Source organism: Corythoichthys intestinalis, chromosome 2 (genome assembly GCF_030265065.1).
Source record: "Corythoichthys intestinalis isolate RoL2023-P3 chromosome 2, ASM3026506v1, whole genome shotgun sequence".
Taxonomy (NCBI): domain Eukaryota; kingdom Metazoa; phylum Chordata; class Actinopteri; order Syngnathiformes; family Syngnathidae; genus Corythoichthys; species Corythoichthys intestinalis.
Genome location: NC_080396.1, coordinates 10,099,441 through 10,120,713, shown reverse-complemented (window position 1 = coordinate 10,120,713; position 21,273 = coordinate 10,099,441). Strand labels below are relative to the sequence as shown.

The 21,273-nt window shown below is 39.0% G+C and overlaps 1 protein-coding gene across 1 annotated transcript in view; it reads right to left on the bottom strand.

The window, feature by feature from the left end:
* Positions 1-21,273, bottom strand: part of LOC130930795 (microphthalmia-associated transcription factor-like) — a 198,630-nt gene that overhangs the window by 108,087 nt on the left and 69,270 nt on the right. The window contains 1 exon segment of the mRNA XM_057858946.1: positions 18,647-18,878. Within this exon segment, the coding sequence (XP_057714929.1) occupies positions 18,647-18,878 (232 nt within the window).

Sequence of the window (21,273 nt, the reverse complement as noted above, 5' to 3'; positions counted from 1 at the left end):
CGCATTGAAGCAGTCATTTCTGCAAAAGGATTCCCGATCAAGTATTGAGTGCATAGCTGATATAATTAATTGAAGGTTGACTTTTTTTGTATTAAAAAACACTTTTTTGTAATGGTCGGATGAAATATGCAAATTTTTTGAGATAGGGATGTTTGGTTTTTCTTGACTTTTTTGCCAAAATCATCAATATTAAAACAATAAAAGGCTTGAACTACTTCAGTTCTGTGTAATGAACCTAAAATATATGAAAGTCTAATGTTTATCAGTACATCACAGAAAATAATGGCCTTTATCACAATATGCTAATTTTTTTGAGAAGGACCTGTATATTGTCCGAGTCTTCCTTGTGTGTTTTACAACCCATGTCGCTCACGTCAGTCTTGTTTCTTAGTGTTCACAGTAGGGGTGTCAAACGATTAAAATTTTTAATCGAGTTAATTACAGCTTAAAAATTAAATAATCGTAATTAATTGCAATTAATCGCAATTCAAACCATCTATAAAATATGCCATATTTTTCTGTAAATTATTGTTGGAATGGAAAGATAAGACACAAGGCGGATATATACGTACAACATACTGTACATAAGTACTGTATTTGTTTATTGTAACAATAAATCCACAAATGGCATTATTAACATTCTTTATGTTAAAGTGATCCACAGATAGAAAGACTTGTAGTTTTTAAAAGACAAATGTAATAGTTACAAGTTATAGTAATTTTATATTAAAACCCCTCTTCATGTTTTCATTTTAACAAAATTTGTAAAATTTTGAATCAAAAGTAGAGTTAATAATAATAAGAATAAAAATAACAATAATAAGAATAGAGTGACCAAAGTCTGACTAAGTTTTACATGTATTTTGCATAGCTATTTTGATATGGAATGCCAGTTCATTTTGCATTGTTGTTTAACTGTGAGAATAGGGCCTCATTACTACAGACTGAAGTGCTTTTCTTTTTGTGAACATTATTTTTTTTTTGAGAGAGAGATAGGAATATTATTTTTGTTGTGCTTTCACTAAACGATACTTATGTTTGTTGTGAAGGAGAAGCTTATGCCAATAAACGGCGCAGTCCAAAGAACGCCTGTGTCCACTCGCCTTTACTGTATAACAGGGGTCCCCAACTATTTTTGCACCATGGACCGGTGTTATTTGGGTCTTTTTTTTCACGGACCGGTGTTCTGACAAATTTTGCAACCCATCCAAAATTCCAACGATGCGGTTCTGCGCATGTGTGTAACGTTAAACATAGCCGCAAAATGCGCCAATGCAGCGATTCCAAAGTAAACACAACAAACTTTCTTGAAAGAAAGGAATATTAACTTACGTTTGATCATGGAAGGACTTGTAGAAAAGTTCTCCTCAGATTCATCCTGCCATGTAAGCTTCACACAACAGCTGCACACCGCGCTCACCATTAACGACTTCGCCTTGTCGTTAAACATTAATTAAGAAGCCCGCTTCACAAAGATACTATGTTGGAAATTGTAGCAAGGTTTTCAACGCTCTTGTCGCGATGTCAGGATATTCCAGAATGACTTTAATCCAGAACCTCGGTAGAGTTGTTGTCTCATATGTACGTTTAATAAGGTCGCCGTCATTTGCGATCTCTCTGTTTATTCACAAACGGGTCACGAATCCACACCTTCGCAGTTCGTGGGTCTTCGAGGTTGTAGGCTCATCAGGTGCCCTTTTTGCCGTAAAAATATCCTTTTCGCCGGAAAAAATATTTCCAAAGACGTCTGTTTTCCTGTTATCTTCGCTCGTGTGGAGGCTAATTATTTCCGGGAACAAATGTGCTGCGCCGCGGCCTAGTAATACGCTATTATCGAGGACAAGCGCACATTGATATATTATATACACAAACAAGATGTACTGTTAGCAGTCCAATCAATGGACTTCTATGACGACATTGTAATCTATCCCGTAGTATTATATCTAGAGTAGACAGAGATATTGGTGTGTTAAGCAGGGGCACAGGGTTAATTCGGCCAGAATGCGGTCTTTATTAAATTATTTTTTCTTTGTGGCCCGGTCGCAAATGCGCCACGGACCGATACCGGCCCACGGCCCGGCAGATGGGGACCCCTGCTGTATAACATATATCTGTACATATCTTACCCAAAATACAACAAGAGACACATAATTGCCACTAAAAGAAAGAAAACTTACCAAAATATGTTTGGAGAACAAATAGCAATTTGCATTGCGTTGTGCATACAGCATAAACATCTCACAAATACTAATTCTCCCACGTTTAGAAGAAATAACATTAGTATGGAACGGCGCCGCCCCCAAGCGGCCGGTGGCATTCTCTTCACTCTTAATGTCCATAAACGGCCTCATTGTCATCTGTTTAAGGCAATGCGCAAGCTGGTCATTCAGTGCATGCGTTAATTGCGTCAAATATTTTAACGTGATTAATTTAAAAAATTAATTAACGCCCGTTAACGCGATAATTTTGACAGCCCTAGTTCACAGTCATCCTGTATTTTTCCTCCATTTACCCCCTCATTCCCAAATGCAAGCTGAAGAACCTTTGTTTTTGAGAATAAAGTTTTTCCTGAACTCTGCAGCTGAGTCCGCCTTGTCATCTCGGCCTGACACTTACAGCACTATAAGGTTCTATACATCTTCCTACCAAGAAGTCAGTGTACAATTTGTCTATACTTTTTGAAGCATACGGGTCACGGGTTACTCACTGTATAATCCAAGAGAAAATGTACAGGACTTTGTTCTTTTTGTGATTCCATAAATCCCCAGGAAGGAAAAAAAAATCTAGAAATCATATCTCACCGTTTTAGGAAGTTATCCTACAAACATTTCAAAGATTTTTAAATCTTAAATATGCAGTGGAATGAAAGCGGCATGGGCTAATTACGAGCATTCTTCACTGAATTAGTGTTTGGTGTGTGGCAAGGCTGTGCTCTCCTTTGTCTTGATCCCTAAACTGATCCCTTGCTTATACCCCGGGAGGTCATAGGTCACTTGGTTAATTAAGGGTCCAATCAGTCTTTAGATAAACTCATCTGAGCTTAATGTTTGCACTTTTTTGAGGTCCAGCAGCTCTGCCTGGTACCCCTTTGCTAATCTAGCCACAGACAGGGGGAGTAGGTTAACCCAGCTCAACAGCACCAAGCTGGAACGGCCTTTTCATTTGACAACTTCAGTCAGTGAAGAATGTCTGTAAGCTCTTGTCAAACCAGAAAAATAACCCCAACGCGGCATATTGTACACACGGTGAGGGTTTGGGGAGGGGGCGCCCTAAAGCTCTGCGCAGATTAGGTTGATGCGGCATGAGAGGACCAGTGTTTGTGGCCCATATACTGTACTTGAAAGTTGAGCGGCATGGCTGGCCCATGCCACACACATCCAGGGGTGATGAAAGTGTGGCTGAGCAAGCAACCATGAAATCTCTCAATGTGCTGTGGGTGGATTTAGTTCAACAAAGATTACTCAATAGCTGCCAGAGTTTGGGCCATTCTCAACGCACAATGTGAGATTATACAACTTTGATGCGTTCTATAATCAATGCACCTTTTGTAGTACTGTTAGGAGCTTTCGCACTGTAGGAACCATCTGCAGTTCCTATAATGCTTTGAAACCCGATGACGTCAGTTGCTGTGTTCTCACATGTAGGAACTAGGGACTAGAGCTGTCCCAACAAGTCGACATAGTCGACGTCATCGATGACGTAAATCCGTCGACGAGCACAACATCCCGTTGACGGTTAATGAAGGGTTAAAAAAATATAGTTCAGAATGTCGGACGCTCTGTATGTAAGTGGGGAAAGCGGCACAAAGCCAAAAAAGCGCACGAGAGTGTCTAAAACATTTACTTATTTCAAAGAAACAAAAGAGGGTACACGGCTGTGTCTTGTCTCTTCAATGCCAAGCTTGGCTGCACGTCGGCCGTGAATAAACACCTACGCTGTCACCCAGTTGTAATTTTCGAAGACTACAGGAGTAAGTCCATCTAACTAACTAACGACATGTTTTATTGAAGCTGCTATGCCTGTCGCGATATGCAATGAGTCCATTTATCGCAAGGCAATTAAAAATGAGGGGGATAAACTGTGTTTTAACGCTGAGACTCCAGTTCCTTTCTCTTATCAATACGCTGAAATTTCAGAAATACAAAATAAGAAAACATGTCTACTAGAGCTGGGAGTCTTTGGGCACCTAACGATTCGATTACGATTACGATTCAGAGGCTCCGATTCGATTATAAAACGATTGTTGATGCACCCCCCTCCTTTTTAAATATATATATATATTTTTTTTTTTTTAGTTTATTTGATAAATGTTTTTTACATTAGTTCCAAAATTGTTCAAAAATACTCTCAGGCTAAACCAAACTACTATTTCAGTATCAAGTTAACATATAGCAGTAAACAAATATACAAAAATAACAGTAGATAAAAAACTCCAGTCCCCATTCTGTATCAGCAGCTTTAAACTACATTCAATTAATTTAATGTTGTGAATCAACTGTTAAAGTTGTTAAAATTGCTCCCGTTATTCCATAATTTCCCTTTTTCTATAATGCATCTAGTCCTATATAAATGATATCTACAGTAACATTATGTGAATGTACTTTGTAGCAGCTTTTCGGCAGCAGTCAGGTATGTTGTTGTTTTTTTATCTCGTGGCATGAGTTGAGCTAGAGCCGTGAGTTGAGCATTGGCATTACCCGAGGGGCCGGGTAATGAGAAGCATGATGTTTAGCTACTCTCGCTCCACTCCTCATTGACCGTGCGGCGCGCTGAGTGTGTTGTACTTCCGCTTTACTTGGCATATTTCAATAATCGGAATTTGGATGTTTGTGAATCGTTCTCGAATCTTCCACGGCTGAATCGCGAATAATCTAAGAATCGGAAATTTTGCACACCTCTAATGTCTACAGTGGGGCAAATAAGCATTTAGTCAACCACCAATTGTGCAAGTTCTCCTACTTGAAAAGATTAGAGAGGCCTGTAATTGTCAACATGGGTAAACCTCAACCATGAGAGACAGAATGTGGGAGGGAAAAAAAATAGAAAATCACATTGTTTGATATTTAAATAATTTATTTCCAAATTAGGGTGGAAAATAAGTATTTGGTCACCTACAAACAAACAAAATTTCTGGCTGTCAAAGAGGTCTAACTTCTTCTAACAAGGTCTAACGAGGCTCCACTCGTTACCTGTATTAATGGCACCTGTTTTAACTCATTATCGGTATACAAGACACCTGTCGACAACCTCAGTCAGTCACACTCCAAACTTCACTATGGCCAAGACCAAAGAGCTGTCGAAGGACACCAGAGACAAAATTGTAGACCGGCACCAGGCTGGGAAGACTGAATCTGCAATAGGTAAAACGCTTGGTGTAAAGAAATCAACTGTGGGAGCAATTATTAGAAAATGGAAGAAATACAAGACCACTGATAATCTCTCTCGATCTGGGGATCCATGCAAGATCTCACCCCGTGGCGTCAAAATAATAACAAGAACGGTGAGCAAAAATCCCAGAACCACACGAGGGCACCTAGTCAATGATCTACAGAGAGTTGTGACCACAGGAACAAAGGCTACTATCAGTAACCCAATGCACCGCTAGGGACTCAAATCCTGCACTGCCAGATGTGTCCCCCTGCTGAAGAAAGTACACGTCCAGGCCTGTCTGCGGTTCGCTAGAGAGCATTTGGAGGATCCAGAAGAGGACTCGGAGAATGTGTTATAGTCAGATGAAACCAAAATAGAACTTTTTGGTAGAAACACAGGTTCTCTTGTTTGGAGGGAGAAAGAATACTGAATTGCATCCGAAGAACACCATACCCATTGTGAAGCATGGGGGTGGAAACATCATCCTTTGGGGCTGTTTTTTCTGCAAAGGGACCAGGATGAGTGATCTGTGTAAAGGAAATAATGAATGTATGTATGTATCAAGACATTTTGAGTGAAAATCTCCTTCCATCAGCAAGGGCATTGAAGATGAGACGGGACTGGGTCTTTCAGCAAAGCTTGTGAAGAGTTACAGAAAACGTTTGGCCTCCGTTATTGCCGACAAAGGGTACCGTATTTTTCGGACTATAAGTCGCGTTTTTTTTTCATATTTTGGCTGGGGGTGCGACTTATACTCAGGAGCGACTTATGTGTGGAATTATTAACACATTATGATATAATTTCACATGTTATTTTGGTGTTTTGCAGTGACACTGATGGTTTTGTAAAGTTGTTAGCATGTTCTTATGCTATAGTTATCTGAATAACTCTTTATAGCTATGGCCACGTTCGCGTTCTGCCTTTGGCAGTGTATGTTCAATTGTATTATTGACTTTTTTATCTTGAAATGGATGCATTTAGTTTGTGGCGCTTTCACGCCCACGCGAGGGCGCACTCGCACTTGTTTACGTGACACGCCAGAAGAAGACGGACAGCTACGTAGCTCTGAGTGAGTGGGCGGGCTAGCGAGAGAGAAAAGGCGGCTGCGAACCTAATTTCATTGTTTATGCTTTTAAATTATCTCTACAGAGGCAACGCCTGCGTGTATCATCTTTTCTGTTGTTGTGTGTTTTCCACCCGCGATCAGACACTTAGAGCCAGTTGTGTAGTTGTTTGAACGATGTGCTAATGATAGCGAACGCATGCTAACCTGTTACTTATTACTGTAATAGTACCTAATTATCATTTATTTACGTTGATGCGAACCTGTTTGCTATGGAGGACCAAATTGATTCAGCAAATTATACGGACGTCCAGCATTGTCTTTTGGGAGTTCGCTGGATAGCCAGGACTGAGCCGTAGCGTAGGACAGTATATTCACATTTCGTTGTTCATGCACTGTACACTGTACATTTATTTAGCATGTTGTTCTCTATTGTATTTTTATATTAAATTGCCTTTCAAGATGACATGTCTGTTCTATGTGTTGGATTTTATCAAGTAAATTTCCCCCAAAAATTCGACTTGTACTCCGGTGCGACTTGTATATGTTTTTTTTCTCTTCGTTGGGCATTTTATGGCTGGATCGACTTATACTCAGGTGCGACTTGTAGTCCGAAAAATACGGTACATAACAAAGTATTGAGTATTGACCAAATACTTATTTTCCACCATGATTTGCAAATAAATTCCCATTCAAACTGTAAATTGTCATACAAGAGAGTGTGCTTTGAAATTTGATTTTGATTGGATTTATGAACAACTGTTGGATAACGAAAACTATCTGCCACCTCCTCCTCATTCTATTTTGATGTTTAGTTTTTTTAAGGAAAATAAATGAGTCATTGACACAATTTATATTAGCACTTTGCCCACAAGAAAAAAATGTCAATTAGCAGCACTTTTTTTTTTTGTGCTGTCATATTTATCGCGCTAACGGGCGGTAATTAATTTTTTTAATTAAACACGTTAAAATATTTGACGCATTTAACGCATGTGTGGAATGACCCGCTCATGCAATGCCTCAAACAGATTACAGTGACGCCGTTTTTTGCACATTGAGAGCTAAGAGGCAGAGAAAGGCAAGAGGACAAAGGCGTTCATTGGACCGCGCCATTTATTGGCATAAGCTCCTTCACAACAAACATAAGCATCATTTAGTGAAAGCACAACAAAAATAATATGCCTATCTCTCAAAAAAAAAATAATGTTCACAAAAAGAAATAAGTAATTCTAATTCTAAGTAATTTAAAACTCGGCATTGACACCTTGTGGTGTATTTCAATCACTACCTTACGTAGTTAAAGACACAGTAGTGACGGGATCTGTCGTTCACTTGAGTAAACGAATCCATTCCGGTTCGTTCAGTAAAACGATTCGTTCAAACGAATCGTTCAACGAATCGTTCGCCCCCCTCATCTCCCTCCCCACCCAAATGAATCGTTCGGTTAGTGAACGGGAAGTGACGTTGCCGAACGAATCACCAAAGACCGCTTCGCAGTATAACTGAACGGGAAGTGACATTGCTTGGTCCCTCCCTCTCTTGCACATTGACCACTCGTCGTAGTTTCAGAAATGAGTGACAGGCGATATCATTCTGCTCTCAGAGACAGCCTCGTCTCCCTCCCGCTGCTGCAAAAGCGAGGGAGAACTTCCGCGTCGTCTGTCCTAGTTCTATGGGCTCAAAGTCATGGCTCGTGCTTGCATTTCGAATTAGGACACGGTTAAACATTTTCCTTTTGAGGGGGAAGTCGGGGTTTGGGGTCGGGGGTGCACGGACTTTCTTTAGCATGATCTTGCTCACATATACAATGCTGCTGCTAACAGCCAACGCGGCATGCCTGCTGTCACGAAAATAAAAATAAATCGAAAGTTTAATTTCTAATTGTGGAACGGCCAACACATCATATTAACCTCTCGCTCTGTTGTATTTTTGTTTTTTATTATTAAGATGATCGTTTTGAATTTTTGCACTGGTATTAATAAATAAAATAATCCGGTCAGCTCCCCTGTCGTCCCCGCATCTCAGATCGTCAAATGCTGACGAGAAATAATTGTTTGCTTTATGATTTCGCCTTTCTACTCTCATTAGTCTGTTAAGAAAAATGTAGACATATTGCGACATCTCCCGTGTCCGCGCGCTTTGTTTTTGGGGCGCTTGAGTAGCACATGATGGACGGATTGACATAATTTGTCAAACCAACCGACACCCTCTGACACAAAAAAAAAAAAAAAAAAAAAAACACTCGGAAAAAATTGACATGTATATACAGTTTCATTGCAAATCAGTATTATGGTGATCATACTAAATATTATTTTTTTTCTGTGCACATATGAGGTACATATCGCTGCCATGAAGCCTCCATATAGTGACAGTTCTCTGCCCGCTTCACTGCCGTCACGCGACCGCAGCTCAGCTTTTGCTTGCCTCGTAGCTACGCGTGTTTTAAATTACTGTAAATTTGATAGTATATCGTCATAGGCACAGTCCCGAGTCTGTTGAGAAAAGTAGAACACTAAACCATGCTCGCTAGATTTGTGTGGTGTTTTTGTCTTTTTGAGCAGCATTTGATAGGCTCCACGTTAACAAATATGTGACAAAGTCGTTTCCTTTCATTTTATGACTCGTTCACCGCATAGTCATTACTGGAAAGTCAAGTTAGCAGCAAGCTAGGTCAGGAACCGGAGGACCGAATCACTGAACGGGAAGTGACAAAACTCAGTCTTTCCCCCCTGCCTGCACGCTGGCTGCTTATTGGCCACACGTGGAAATGAGTGACATACGCCATGATTCTGTTTCCGCTCCCTCCCCTGCCCGCGATGAGGCTGGCGTCTGATTGGTCGTGTGCGATGTCAGAAGACGCTGCCGCTTGCTCAACGCCCTCCCACGCAGCGAACAAGCGCCACCAACTTCATAGAACGAATCAGTGCAGATGGTGATTAGTTCGGTCTCGTTCACCCAAACAATTCGTTCAAAAAGAACGAATCGTTCGCGACCGATACAACACTAAGACACAGTGGAAGGAAGGCAGGGAGCCCATGAGATGTCACCGCTTGGCGACGTCAACAATGGCGAGCTATTAGTTTATTTTGTGATTGAAAATTTTACAAATTTTATTAAAACGAAATTAAGAGGGGTTTTAATATAAAATTACTATAACTTGTACTAACATTTATCTTTTAAGAACTACAAGTCTTTCTATCTGTGGATCTCTTTAACAGAAAGAATGTTAATAATGTTAATGCCATCTTGTGGATTTATTGTTATAATAAACAAAATACAGTACTTATGTACAGTGTGTTGAATGTATATATCCGTCTTGTGTCTCATCTTTCCATTCAACAATAATTTACAGAAAAATATGTCATATTTTAGAGATGGTTTGAATTGCAATTAATTTTTAAGCTGTTATTAACTCGATTTAAAATTTTAATCGTTTGACAGCCCTACTTTTTTTTATTTGAATGAACAGGATATTTGTCTAATTTGTGTACTAAGCAATTCTTATTCTAATTCTCATTTTGTCTTCATTGTTACTTACAACAGGCCTATAATGACTTGAAGGTAATTGCAGAAAGTGACATTTATCAGACTAATCGATTAATCATTTAATTATTCATCCAATCGATTAATCATTTAATAATTCGCCCAATTACTCGATTATAAAAATAGTCGTGAGTTGCAGCCAACTTGGCAGAGGTGAGCAAGCGGCAGCACTGGGAGATAGTGACCGTGAGCAAGTAGACAATGTGCCATTTTTGTTACCATGGTGAATTTAGCATGAATTTCACAGTATCCTAGCTCATCTCAACAGCAGATTTCAAGAATGCATACGTAAAGGAGGAAACCATTGAAAGAACGTTATTCAGAAAAAATTAATATTCCATTATTGTTTCTTAAATGTCATGTTTTAAGGTTTCAATTACGATGAATAAAATATTTCTATTTCCATCACTCTTGGTTTTGTTGGATTGTTAAAAAGTTCCCATTTTTTGGTGGGTCACCCTGCATTACACTTACACGTTGCCTCCCTATTGTCTTCTACTGTCTGCTCTTCTTTCCTCCTCCATGACAGGAAGAAATGTCGCCTTTGGATCTGTAGTCTTAATAAACCTGTGTGCTCTTCCAGTCTCGCCGTTAGACACTCAACGTATTCACGTATTCATGGGAAATGACTGTAATTTCCCATTTTCTCAAAAGCTGACAGTGCCGCTTATAATCCGATGATCCTTATTTATGGATCAATATTAGTTAATCATGGTATGACATTCCCTTTAGCCCGCCGCTATCTATTGGATGCACAACCTAACCCCAATTAGGCCTGTGGCTATAAATAATTATAGTAGGCAATACATTGTCTCCTAAATTATTCCCGATATGCGATATTAATTAGAGCTGAAACGATTCAAATGAATACTCGAGCAACTCGACTTTAAAAACTGATCCGAGTAATTTTATTCACCTCGAGGAATCGTTTAATTTTGCCAGCTTTAAGCATCCCGTTTTGCCCGGACTACTTTTAATGCGGGACAACGCGCTGACGTCACGTGTGTAGAGAAAGAAGCAATAAAATAAAATAAAAACTTACCGCAGCTGACAGCCGCTACAAACTACGCCGACATTGCTAAAAACTACCCCCGCATGATGCTAGTTTGGTAGCAGGTAGTGTCCGATGCGTCTCATAGATATCGCATGCATTTAGGACTAGATGCAAAATGACAGACTCGCCCGCGTCTGGACAGCGTTAGTAAACAGCCGCCATCTTTAAGCAGTAGACTTCTCATTGCTAATAAATATAACGTTACTGTCACATGCTCACGTAACGTTAGCCCTTCAGAAAGTGGAGAATACGAAATAGGTGAAAAACTCAACGCCAGTTTTTTTCTTTCTATCAATAGGTGTTTATTTGATCCCAAAATGATTGTCATCTTGTCCTGCAAAGCGCATGTTAGCAAGTTTGAAGTCAAATTATTCATTGCCAAACAAAATGTTCATCATGGGTGTCATTTGAAAGTGTAGTGTAGAATCTCAAGTATGTGAATTTAACTCCAGAAATCTTTATTTACATACTGAACATGACGTTCTTTTATTTTGAAAAGTTCCCCGGAAGTACGTTTGCTAAGTCGCTAACCGTAAGCTATACACTCAGTAAAAAAGAAAAAAAAAAAAGGGGGAAAAAATGCACTTCTCTTTTCATGATGCATGTGGTGTCAGTAATAAATTTTTTCCTTTTTTTCCGTTAGCAAATGCTGTAAACCAGCGAGTTTTCATGTTTGAAGTGTCACCTTTTAACCCTAAGTTTGTGTTTTGGACAAGACTGCCAATGTTTTATAGCAAGCTAAATTGGTTAATTCTAGAGGCGTGCGAAATTTCTGATTCTTAGATTAGTCACGATTCGGCCGTGGAAGATTCGAGAACGATTCACAAACATCCAAATTCTGATTATTGAATTATACCAGGTAAAGCAGAAATAAAACACAGTCAGTGCGGTGACTGTGGCTTACGGACGCAATGAGGAATGGGCCGAGAGTAAATATCATGTTCAACTCATGGCGCTAGATAAAAAAAATAAAAAAAAAACAATAATATCCGAATGTGGCCGACAGCCGCTACAAACAGCGCCCAGTTGCTATTTGCTACAAACATATAGCAACATACGGCTATGGTAGATATCACATGTATGTAGAACTAGATGTGAAATGACAGACGACGGCGGCGTTAGTACATGTACAAAGAACTAGATGCGAAATGACAGACTTGCCGGCGCTAGTAAACAGCCGCCATGTTAAAGCAGTAGACTTCTCTAGAAGGCTGTGTTGTAGCGAACCTAATTACTTTTTATCTAAAATTCTCCTAAATCGGCAAAATCTTGACTTTATCTTTAAATGATGAAACAGTTTCATAACTTTGACATGTTGAAAGCAGACAGAGCAATTTTAACAACTTTAATGGTTGATTCAGAACATTAAATTAATTGAATGTAGTTTAAAGCTGCTGATACAGAATCAGGACATGAGTATTTTATTTATTGTTTTTAACTGGTAACCTGATACTAAAATAGTAGTTTGGTTTAGCAAGAGGATTTTTGAACAATTTTGGAAGTAATGCACAAAACATTAAATCATCGAATCGGGGCTTCTGAATCGTAATCGAATCGTTAGGTACCCAAAGATTCCCACTCTTAGTACATTTTCTTTTTTCCATTAGCCTCAATGTAGCAATGCTAACATTTTACAATGTTTATAATAGATTGTTTCCTCATTTTGTATGTCTGAACTTTAATTCTTAGGTGTGTTGATACCAATAAATATCTGTGAAAGGAACTGGAGTTTCATATGCATTCAACATGCACGTGTGCTGAATGCACGCAAACGCACCCACACATAAATGTATGCATGCATGTATGCACCCACGCGGCGATAAATCGCAGCCGGAAAAATCACTGACCTCATTTTTATTTACCGTGCGGTTAATTGACTTAAACCCAACCACTACTGCTACTACTACTGCGCCTTACTGTATAATGCGTTGAGCCCTTAATATAAAAACAGCTTTAAAATAAGTAGGGCTGTCAAACGATTAACATTTTTTATCGAGTTAATCACAGCTTAAAAATTAATCGTAATTAATCGCAATTCAAACCATCTCTAAAATATGCCATATTTTTCTGTAAATTATTGTTGGAATGAAAAGACAAGACGGATATATACATTCAACATACTGTACATAAGTACTATATTTGTTTGTTGTAACAATAGATGGCATTAACATTATTAACATTCTTTCTGTGAAAGGAATCTACATTTGAGTGTTGACTTCACAACGTACGAGACCTCTGATAGTTTGTATATTGTGACTAAATATTGCCATCTAGTGTATTTGTTGAGCTAAACGAAATGTTTGAATAGAGTTTGACCAAAGTCTGAATATTATTTTGCATAGCTATTTTGATTGGGAATGCCAGTTCTCTTTGCATTGAGCGCAAACTAAGCACCTGCGTCCGAGATATAAATATCTGGATCACTAACTATCTTCTACTTAATCCTGAAAAGACAGAAGTCCTTATAATAGGCCCGAAAAGTGTGAGAGACTATTTAGCTGCCTAGATAGTCACTCTGGACAATGTAAGTGTAGCCCCCAGCACCACAGTTAAAAACCTTTTATTCGACCCTGACTTATCGTTTAAAGCTCACATTAAACAAACCTGCAGAACGGCCTTCTTTCACCTGCGCAACATAGCCAAAATTAGAAATATTTTATCTAAAAGCGATGCAGAAAAATTAATTCACGCGTTCGTTACATCGAGATTGGATTACTGTAACTCCCTACTTGCAGCTTGTCCTAAAAGTTCTCTAAAAGGTCTTCAGCTAGTCCAAAACGCAGCAGCAAGACTTTTAACAGGAACCAATAGAAGAGAGCACATCACCCCTGTGCTCCAGGCCCTTCACTGGCTTCCAGTCGAGTTTAGAATTCAATTTAAAATCCTCCGTCTTACATTTAAGACCATTAATGGGTTGGGGCCATCTTATCTCTCCGATGCTCTGGTTCCATACCGCCCCAACAGAACACTCCGCTCTCAGAATACAGGTCTACTGGTAGTTCCCAGGGTTTCTAAAAGTACTGTCGGAGCTAGAGCCTTTAGCCACCAAGCCCGTTTTATGGAATCAGCTTCCAGCTAATATTAAAGAAGTCGAGACAGTCTGCACATTTATGATTAGATTAAAAACGTTCCTATTCAACAAAGCTTATGGTCAGGCTAGTTGAAGTCGGAGTAGACTCAAAGTTTAGTCTAAGCTGCACTAGAAGCTATAAAGCTGGGGGAAGTACAGCCACTGAGTTCTATCTCCTTTTTCTCACTCTACCTACCACTTATCTTACTTTATTTCTATTTTCCAATGTTAATATCTAGTTGTCTAGTCTCTTCATCACTAGTCACCCAGTGTCCCCTTTCCCCCCTCCCCTCTGGGGAGGGGCTATTTTTCAGCTGCAGCCTCCTGACTGTCCGGACCCCAAGCTGGATGGACGTCCTTGTTGCTACCCCCGTCTCATCTGGCTAGATGGACCTTTTCTTGTTCCTTTACTCCACCGCATTTTTACGGACTGTAACTTCGCCTGCTAATTCCCATTAGCGGTCCTGGGGCTTCCTGTCTATCTGTCCTGGGAGTGGATCTCTCCTGACGGTGGTACTCCCCAAGGTTTCTCGTTTTCTCCCGAAGACTCTTCAGTTTTTGGATTTTTCCCTTGCCGACATGGAGGGTCTAAGGATGGGGGATACCCAGGACTTGAATTTATTTATTCCTCTTTGTTGCTTCGTTTGCTGTTTCTGATTGTGTATCATATTGCCTCTGCAAAGCCCTTTGAGACAACGTTGTTGTGATCCAGGGCTATACAAATAAAATTGAATTGAATTGAATTAACTGTTCCGCCCAAATGCATGATGGGAAGTTGGGCAACCATGACTGTCAGTGGTGGCTGCAAATGGTATATCTTCTCTGAGTTGTGTTCAATACAGGGTGTTAAGAAAAAGATCATCTCCTGTCAATCTTCTCCACGTCGCTCGCCACAATAGTTATTTGTTGTGGAAAAAGATGCCAAAGCTTATGACAATAAATAATGCAGACCCAATAAATGCCTGTGTCCACTCCACTCGCTTGTCTCTGCCTCTTAGCTCTCAATATACATAAAACGGCGTCATTGTAGTCTGTTTGCGGCAATACATGAGTGGGTCGTTCCACGCATGCGTTAACGTGATTAATTTAAAAAAATTGATTACCACCCATTAACGTGATAAATTTGACAGTCCTAAAAATAAGCCATTTATTGGAGGTGCGCCTTATACACCGATGCACTTTATAGTAAGAAAAGTACGGTATTTTGCAGCTCAAAGACAAACACGGGACTGACAAGTTGTTTTTCAATATTATTTCAAACGATTATTTTGCTTTATCTCCCATGTGCAACAAGCTATCTCATTTCTTTACAACCAAGGTGCATTCAATGTCCCATCGGCAATAACAGTTTCGCATATGATTACCATAATTATAATGCGGAAATGCAGATGAAACTGAGAGAACACAAAAATCCAATACAATTAGGGGAAATAGAGTACACAGAAGGGGTACATGTGAAACCAAGAAGATAAACTATCATCATTTAGAACATGATTTTGACTCAAGCTTCGCTTAAACCTCTTGTCTCTCATACTATTTCCTTCAAAGGGGCAATAATTACCGCTGTGTTCTCCATAATTCATTGTGTTCCGTTCAGCTGTCTTCGCCGTTTTATTTTGCCATTGATTGGTGTGGCGAGGAAACTGGCGCAGACGACAACATCACAGCAGTTCTTATCAGGCGTCCTACTCATATGCGAACACAACTGCCTGGCGAAAGATGGTTCTTATAGCTACTTGCGAGCTCTCTAGTTATGAGAACTGAGTACTCAGCAGCCAGTTAAAAGGAATCGGACATATGTCATTGTCAGTGGCAGGTACTGTATTTTTCGGACTATAAGTCGCAGTTTTTTTTTCATAGTTTGGCTGAGGGTGCAACTTATACTCTGGAGTGACTTATGTGTGAAATTATTAACACATTATTACTAGGGCTGTCAAACGATTAAAATTTTTAATCGAGTTAATTACCCCTTAAAAATTAACTAATCGTAATTAATCGCAATTCAAACCATCTATAAAATATGCCATATTTTTCTGTAAATTATTGTTGAAATGGAAAGATAAGCCACAAGACGGATATATACATTCAACCTACGGTACATAAGTACTGTATTTGTTTATAATAACAATAAATCAACAAGATGGCATTAACATTATTAACATTCTCTTAAAGCGATCCATGGATAGAAAGACTTGTAGTTCTTAAAAGATAAATGTTAGAACAAGTTATAGAAATTTTATATTAAAACCCCTCTTAATGTTTTCGTTTTTCGTAAAATTTGTAAAATTTTTAATCAAAAAATAATTCTTGATGTCAATAATTACACCATGCTCACTCATGGTGTAACACATAAAATCAGTTGGACCCAAGCGCCAGCAGAGGGCGCCAAACACCAAAAAACAAGTAACACGCGAACACTAAACGGTGCTATCATTTTAATCTGTTTGGGTGGGGCATGTGCGTTAATTGCGTCAAATATTTTAACGTGATTAATTTAAAAAATTAATTAACGCCCGTTAACGCGATAATTTTGACAGCCCTAATTATTACATCATTTCACATTTTATTTTTGTGTTTTGGAGTGACACTGATGGTTTGGTAAACTTGTTAGCATGTTCTTTATGCTACAGTTATCTGAATAACTCTTAATAGCCATGTTACATAAACATACCGGCCACGCTCGCATTTTGTTGTTCATGCATCATATAACATTAGCATTCAGCATGTTCTCTATTGTATTTTTATTTTAAATTGCCTTTCAAGAAGACATATCTGTTCTATTTGTTGGATTTTATCAAGTAAAATGCGACTTATACTCCGGTGCGACTTATATATGTTTTTTTTCCCTCTTCATTAGGCACTTTATGGCTGGTGCGACTGATACTCAGGTGCGACTGATACTCAGGTGCGACTTGTAGTGCAAAAAATACGGTATTCAGCGGCCAGTTGAAATGAATCGGACGTATGTCATTGTCAGTGGCAGGTAGTTCAAATCGTTTGACTGGTTTAGTATTGAGTACATTTGAAAATGTACCATGAAAAACAAACAAACAAACAAAAAAAGACATTTAGGAGAGAATCTACACCTGTAGTACCAAACTCAAGGTACGTGGGGCAGATGTGGCCAACAACATCATTTTGTGTGGCCCATATAAGTAAGTAACAGTATGGATAAAGTAGAATTTAGATAAAGTGTCTGTTGTCCTCAATCACATAATGTTTTTTCTTCTTTTTTTTAAATGTATAATAAATGATTTAAATATATATATATATATATATATTTTTTTTTTAATAAAATGTGTATAATCATAAATTATTTTTTAAAAATGAAGAGATTATTTACTGTTTTTCCATTTTTATTATAATGGAAAAATCAAAGAATCAATTAAAAAAATCATTTGAAACAGTTATTCCCCTTCTTCAAATTAAAAATGTAAATACATAAAATAAAAATGAAAAATCACAAATATATATATTTTTTTAATGTTAACAGATTATTCCTTATATCATTAAAAATTATAACATTTGCTCATTTGCCCATTATATTTTTCATTTAATCATGTAAGTACATTAATATGAAACAATTAAAAAATTAAAAATATTTAAGAGAATATTTGCTACTAACACTCTGGCTGCAATCGACAGACGTCACACAAACGTAACAAAAATGACCCGAGTAAACATAAAATGCAGTTTTTAACTCATTCACTGCTTTCAACGGAAAACAACTAATTAAAAAAAGAGGATTTGGATGCTTTTTACATCAACAGTGTCTCCAACTGATTCTTCCACTATCAAAATAGTTCAAAAATTCATTTGATTATCGATTAGTTGTTGACTGGTCGATAACGACACTCCTAAGGAAACCCTAACGACAATGTGACCCACGGTAAACATGAGTTTGATACCCCCAACGCTCAGCAATAACACTGGTACTGTAGCCAATATACACAGTATATACATTATATAAAAACATACATAAAAAACAATGGATTCTTCCTAAAATTAATGAAGAAATAGCTAAAATCATGTGAAAAATCAATTCAAACAATCAATAATTCCAAGACATCAAGGAAAAACAGAAAACTTACCCAAGAAAAAAATGTCCCCTTCAAACTTTACGTGCTCGACTCGTACAGAAAAACTTAAGTCTCCCGGCCCTCGCACTGCCAGGGAATCAAAGCTATGAAAAGATGTGAATGTAGCTGAGCAAATAGGATTAAAGATGGCTAAATCCAAATGGCTGGAAGCACAGCATGCATTAAAGAGGAATTCTCTCAGGAAAGATAATCCCCATATACACATTCTAACACACTTCACTCACTCCTGTTTTTTTTTTATTTTTTTTTTTTACGCACACTCATAGTAATTCCGTGATTGCCTGTCTGTCCACACACCGCAGTCAATACAGTCTATAAATATACAGCTCAGACTGCTGCAATGACACACGCTGATTCCAGAGATGGAAATATTACAGTGAATAATCCTACTTTATGTTTGTGTCATATTCTCCAGCATCATGCACTAGAACCAGAGAGGGTGTTACCTTCAGTACTTCCATGGGCACCTGGGCAGCGGCCGGTGCGGACACGCTGACATTGATGGCGGGGGTCTGCGCGGCTGTGGTTTGCGGGTACTGGGATTCCTGCTGCCGCCTCTGTTCCCGCCGCTCCTGCTCCTGAAGCTGTTCGCGCATCAGCTGCTGACGCAGAAGGATGCGCGAAGTTGTAGCCGAGGAGCTGAGTGGAGGCTTGGAAGCATCGCGCCGCTCCGACGGGCTAAGAGGAGGGGAGAACAGGTGATTAAAGCGGGATAGACGATGCCAAAAAAGCACTGAGGGGTTGAAAAGGTGAAATAAAGAGCAGAATCTTAAAAAATGAAAAGAGAGGGCATGGGGAGGTCAAGTGAAGGGAGAGAGGTCAAGCAAGATGATGGTGTGAGATTAGCAGTATTGATTAACTGGACACACGCCGCTGGGATTTAGTTGCTTGGTGTGGGGCCACACTAAAATTGCTATACCACAAAATTTTGTCCAAGTCTCGTTTCTGACTTACAGTGCTGGCCAAAAGTATTGGCACGCCCTGCAATTGTGTCAGATAATGCTCAATTTCTCCCAGAAAATGATTGTAATTACAAATGCTTTGGTAGGAATATCTTCATTTATTTTTGCTTGCAATGAAAAAAACACAAAAGAGGATGAAAAAAAATTTCATTAGCATTTTATACAAAACTCCAAATATGGGCCAGACAAAAGTATTGGCATCCTTTGAAAAATCATGTGATGCTTCTCTAATTTGTGTAATTGACCTGCCTAACTTACCTGTGCGAATAACAGGTGGTGACAATAACTAAATCACACTTGCAGCCAGGTTTTTTTGGGGGGGGGGATTTTATTGTCATCATCATCGGTATCATTGACAATCATTGACAATTACAAAATGTGATATGATTTGCCCAAAGGAACCGAAGAAGAAGACGAAGGCGGACGGGATGAAGCAGATGCTTATCAGTTTCCCGTCCCCCATACAACTAAAGACGCACATTCAGGCATGGAACATACATCAAAACTGTACAATAACACAATCAACAATCTGAGTTTAGTAACTTAGCGTCCAGTCAAGCAGCTCAGTTAATTTCAGGGCGTACAAGGTTATGGCTTAGTCATGTCCCTGACATTTTTGCATCTGTTTGCTGTGGAACATTTTGTTGTGGCTATGTGTGTGGCAAAAGTGATTATGTGTTATCACAGCTGGTGTGAGTAGCTGTAACAATTGGCGCACACAAAGGTCACTGTAACAGTTTCATCAGACATGAATGTATAAAATCAAACAACATGCTGTACATATTTTATCCCAAGATTAATGTCTCCACAACGAAAACATGCTTATTATTCGTTTTATACAGTATCTTTTCCATATACCGTATTTTTCGGACTATAAGTCGCGTTTTTTTTTTTCATATTTTGGCTGGGGGTGCGACTTATACTCACGAGCGACTTACGTGTGGAATTATTAACACATTATGATATAATTTCACATGTTATTTTGGTGTTTTGCAGTGACACTGATGGTTTTGTAAAGTTGTTAGCATGTTCTTATGCTATAGTTATCTGAATAACTCTTTATAGCTATGGCCACGTTCGCGTTCTGCCTTTGGCAGTGTATGTTCAATTGTATTATTGACTTTTTTATCTTGAAATGGATGCATTTAGTTTGTGGCGCTTTCACGCCCACGCAAGGGCGCACTCGCACTTGTTTACGTGAAGAAGAGTGCTCACACGCCAGAAGAAGACGGACAGCTACGTAGCTCTGACTCTGAGTGAGTGAGTGAGTGAGTGAGTGAGTGAGTGAGTGAGTGAGTGAGTGAGTGAGTGAGTGAGTGAGTGAGTGAGTGAGTGAGTGAGTGAGTGAGTGAGTGAGTGAGTGAGTGAGTGAGTGAGTGAGTGAGTGAGTGAGTGAGTGGGCGAGTTAGCGAGAGAGAATAGACGGCTGCGAACCTACTTTCATTGTTTATGCTTTTAAATCATCTCTAGAGGCAACGCCTGCGTGTATCATCTTTTCTGTTATTGTTGTGTGTCTTCCACCCGCGATCGGACACTTAGAGCCAGTTGTGTGGTTGTTTGAACGATGTGCTAATGATAGCAAACGCATGCTAAACTGTTACTTATTACTAATAGGACCTAATTATCATTTATTTACGTTGATGCGACCCTGTTTTCTATCGAGGACCAAATTGATTCAGCAAATTATACGGACGTCCAGCATTGTCTTTTGGGAGTTCGCTGTATAGCCAGGACCGAGCCGTAACGTAGGACAGTATATTCACATTTCGTTGTTCATACACTGTACACTGTACATTTATTTAGCATGTTGCTCTCTATTGTATTTTTATATTAAATTGCCTTTCAAGATGACATGTCTGTTCTATGTGTTGGATTTTATCAAGTAAATTTCCCCCAAAAATTCGACTTATACTCCGGTGCGACTTGTATATGGTTTTTTTCTCTTCGTTGGGCATTTTATGGCTGGATCGACTTATACTCAGGAGCGACTTGTAGTCCGAAAAATACGGTACTAGACATTTGAATCAGGAGCTCGGTAGACACAGCAGATAATTATGTTTTTACAATTGGGGATTAGGAGCTCAATTGTAGTACATTCCAGGAGATTGTCA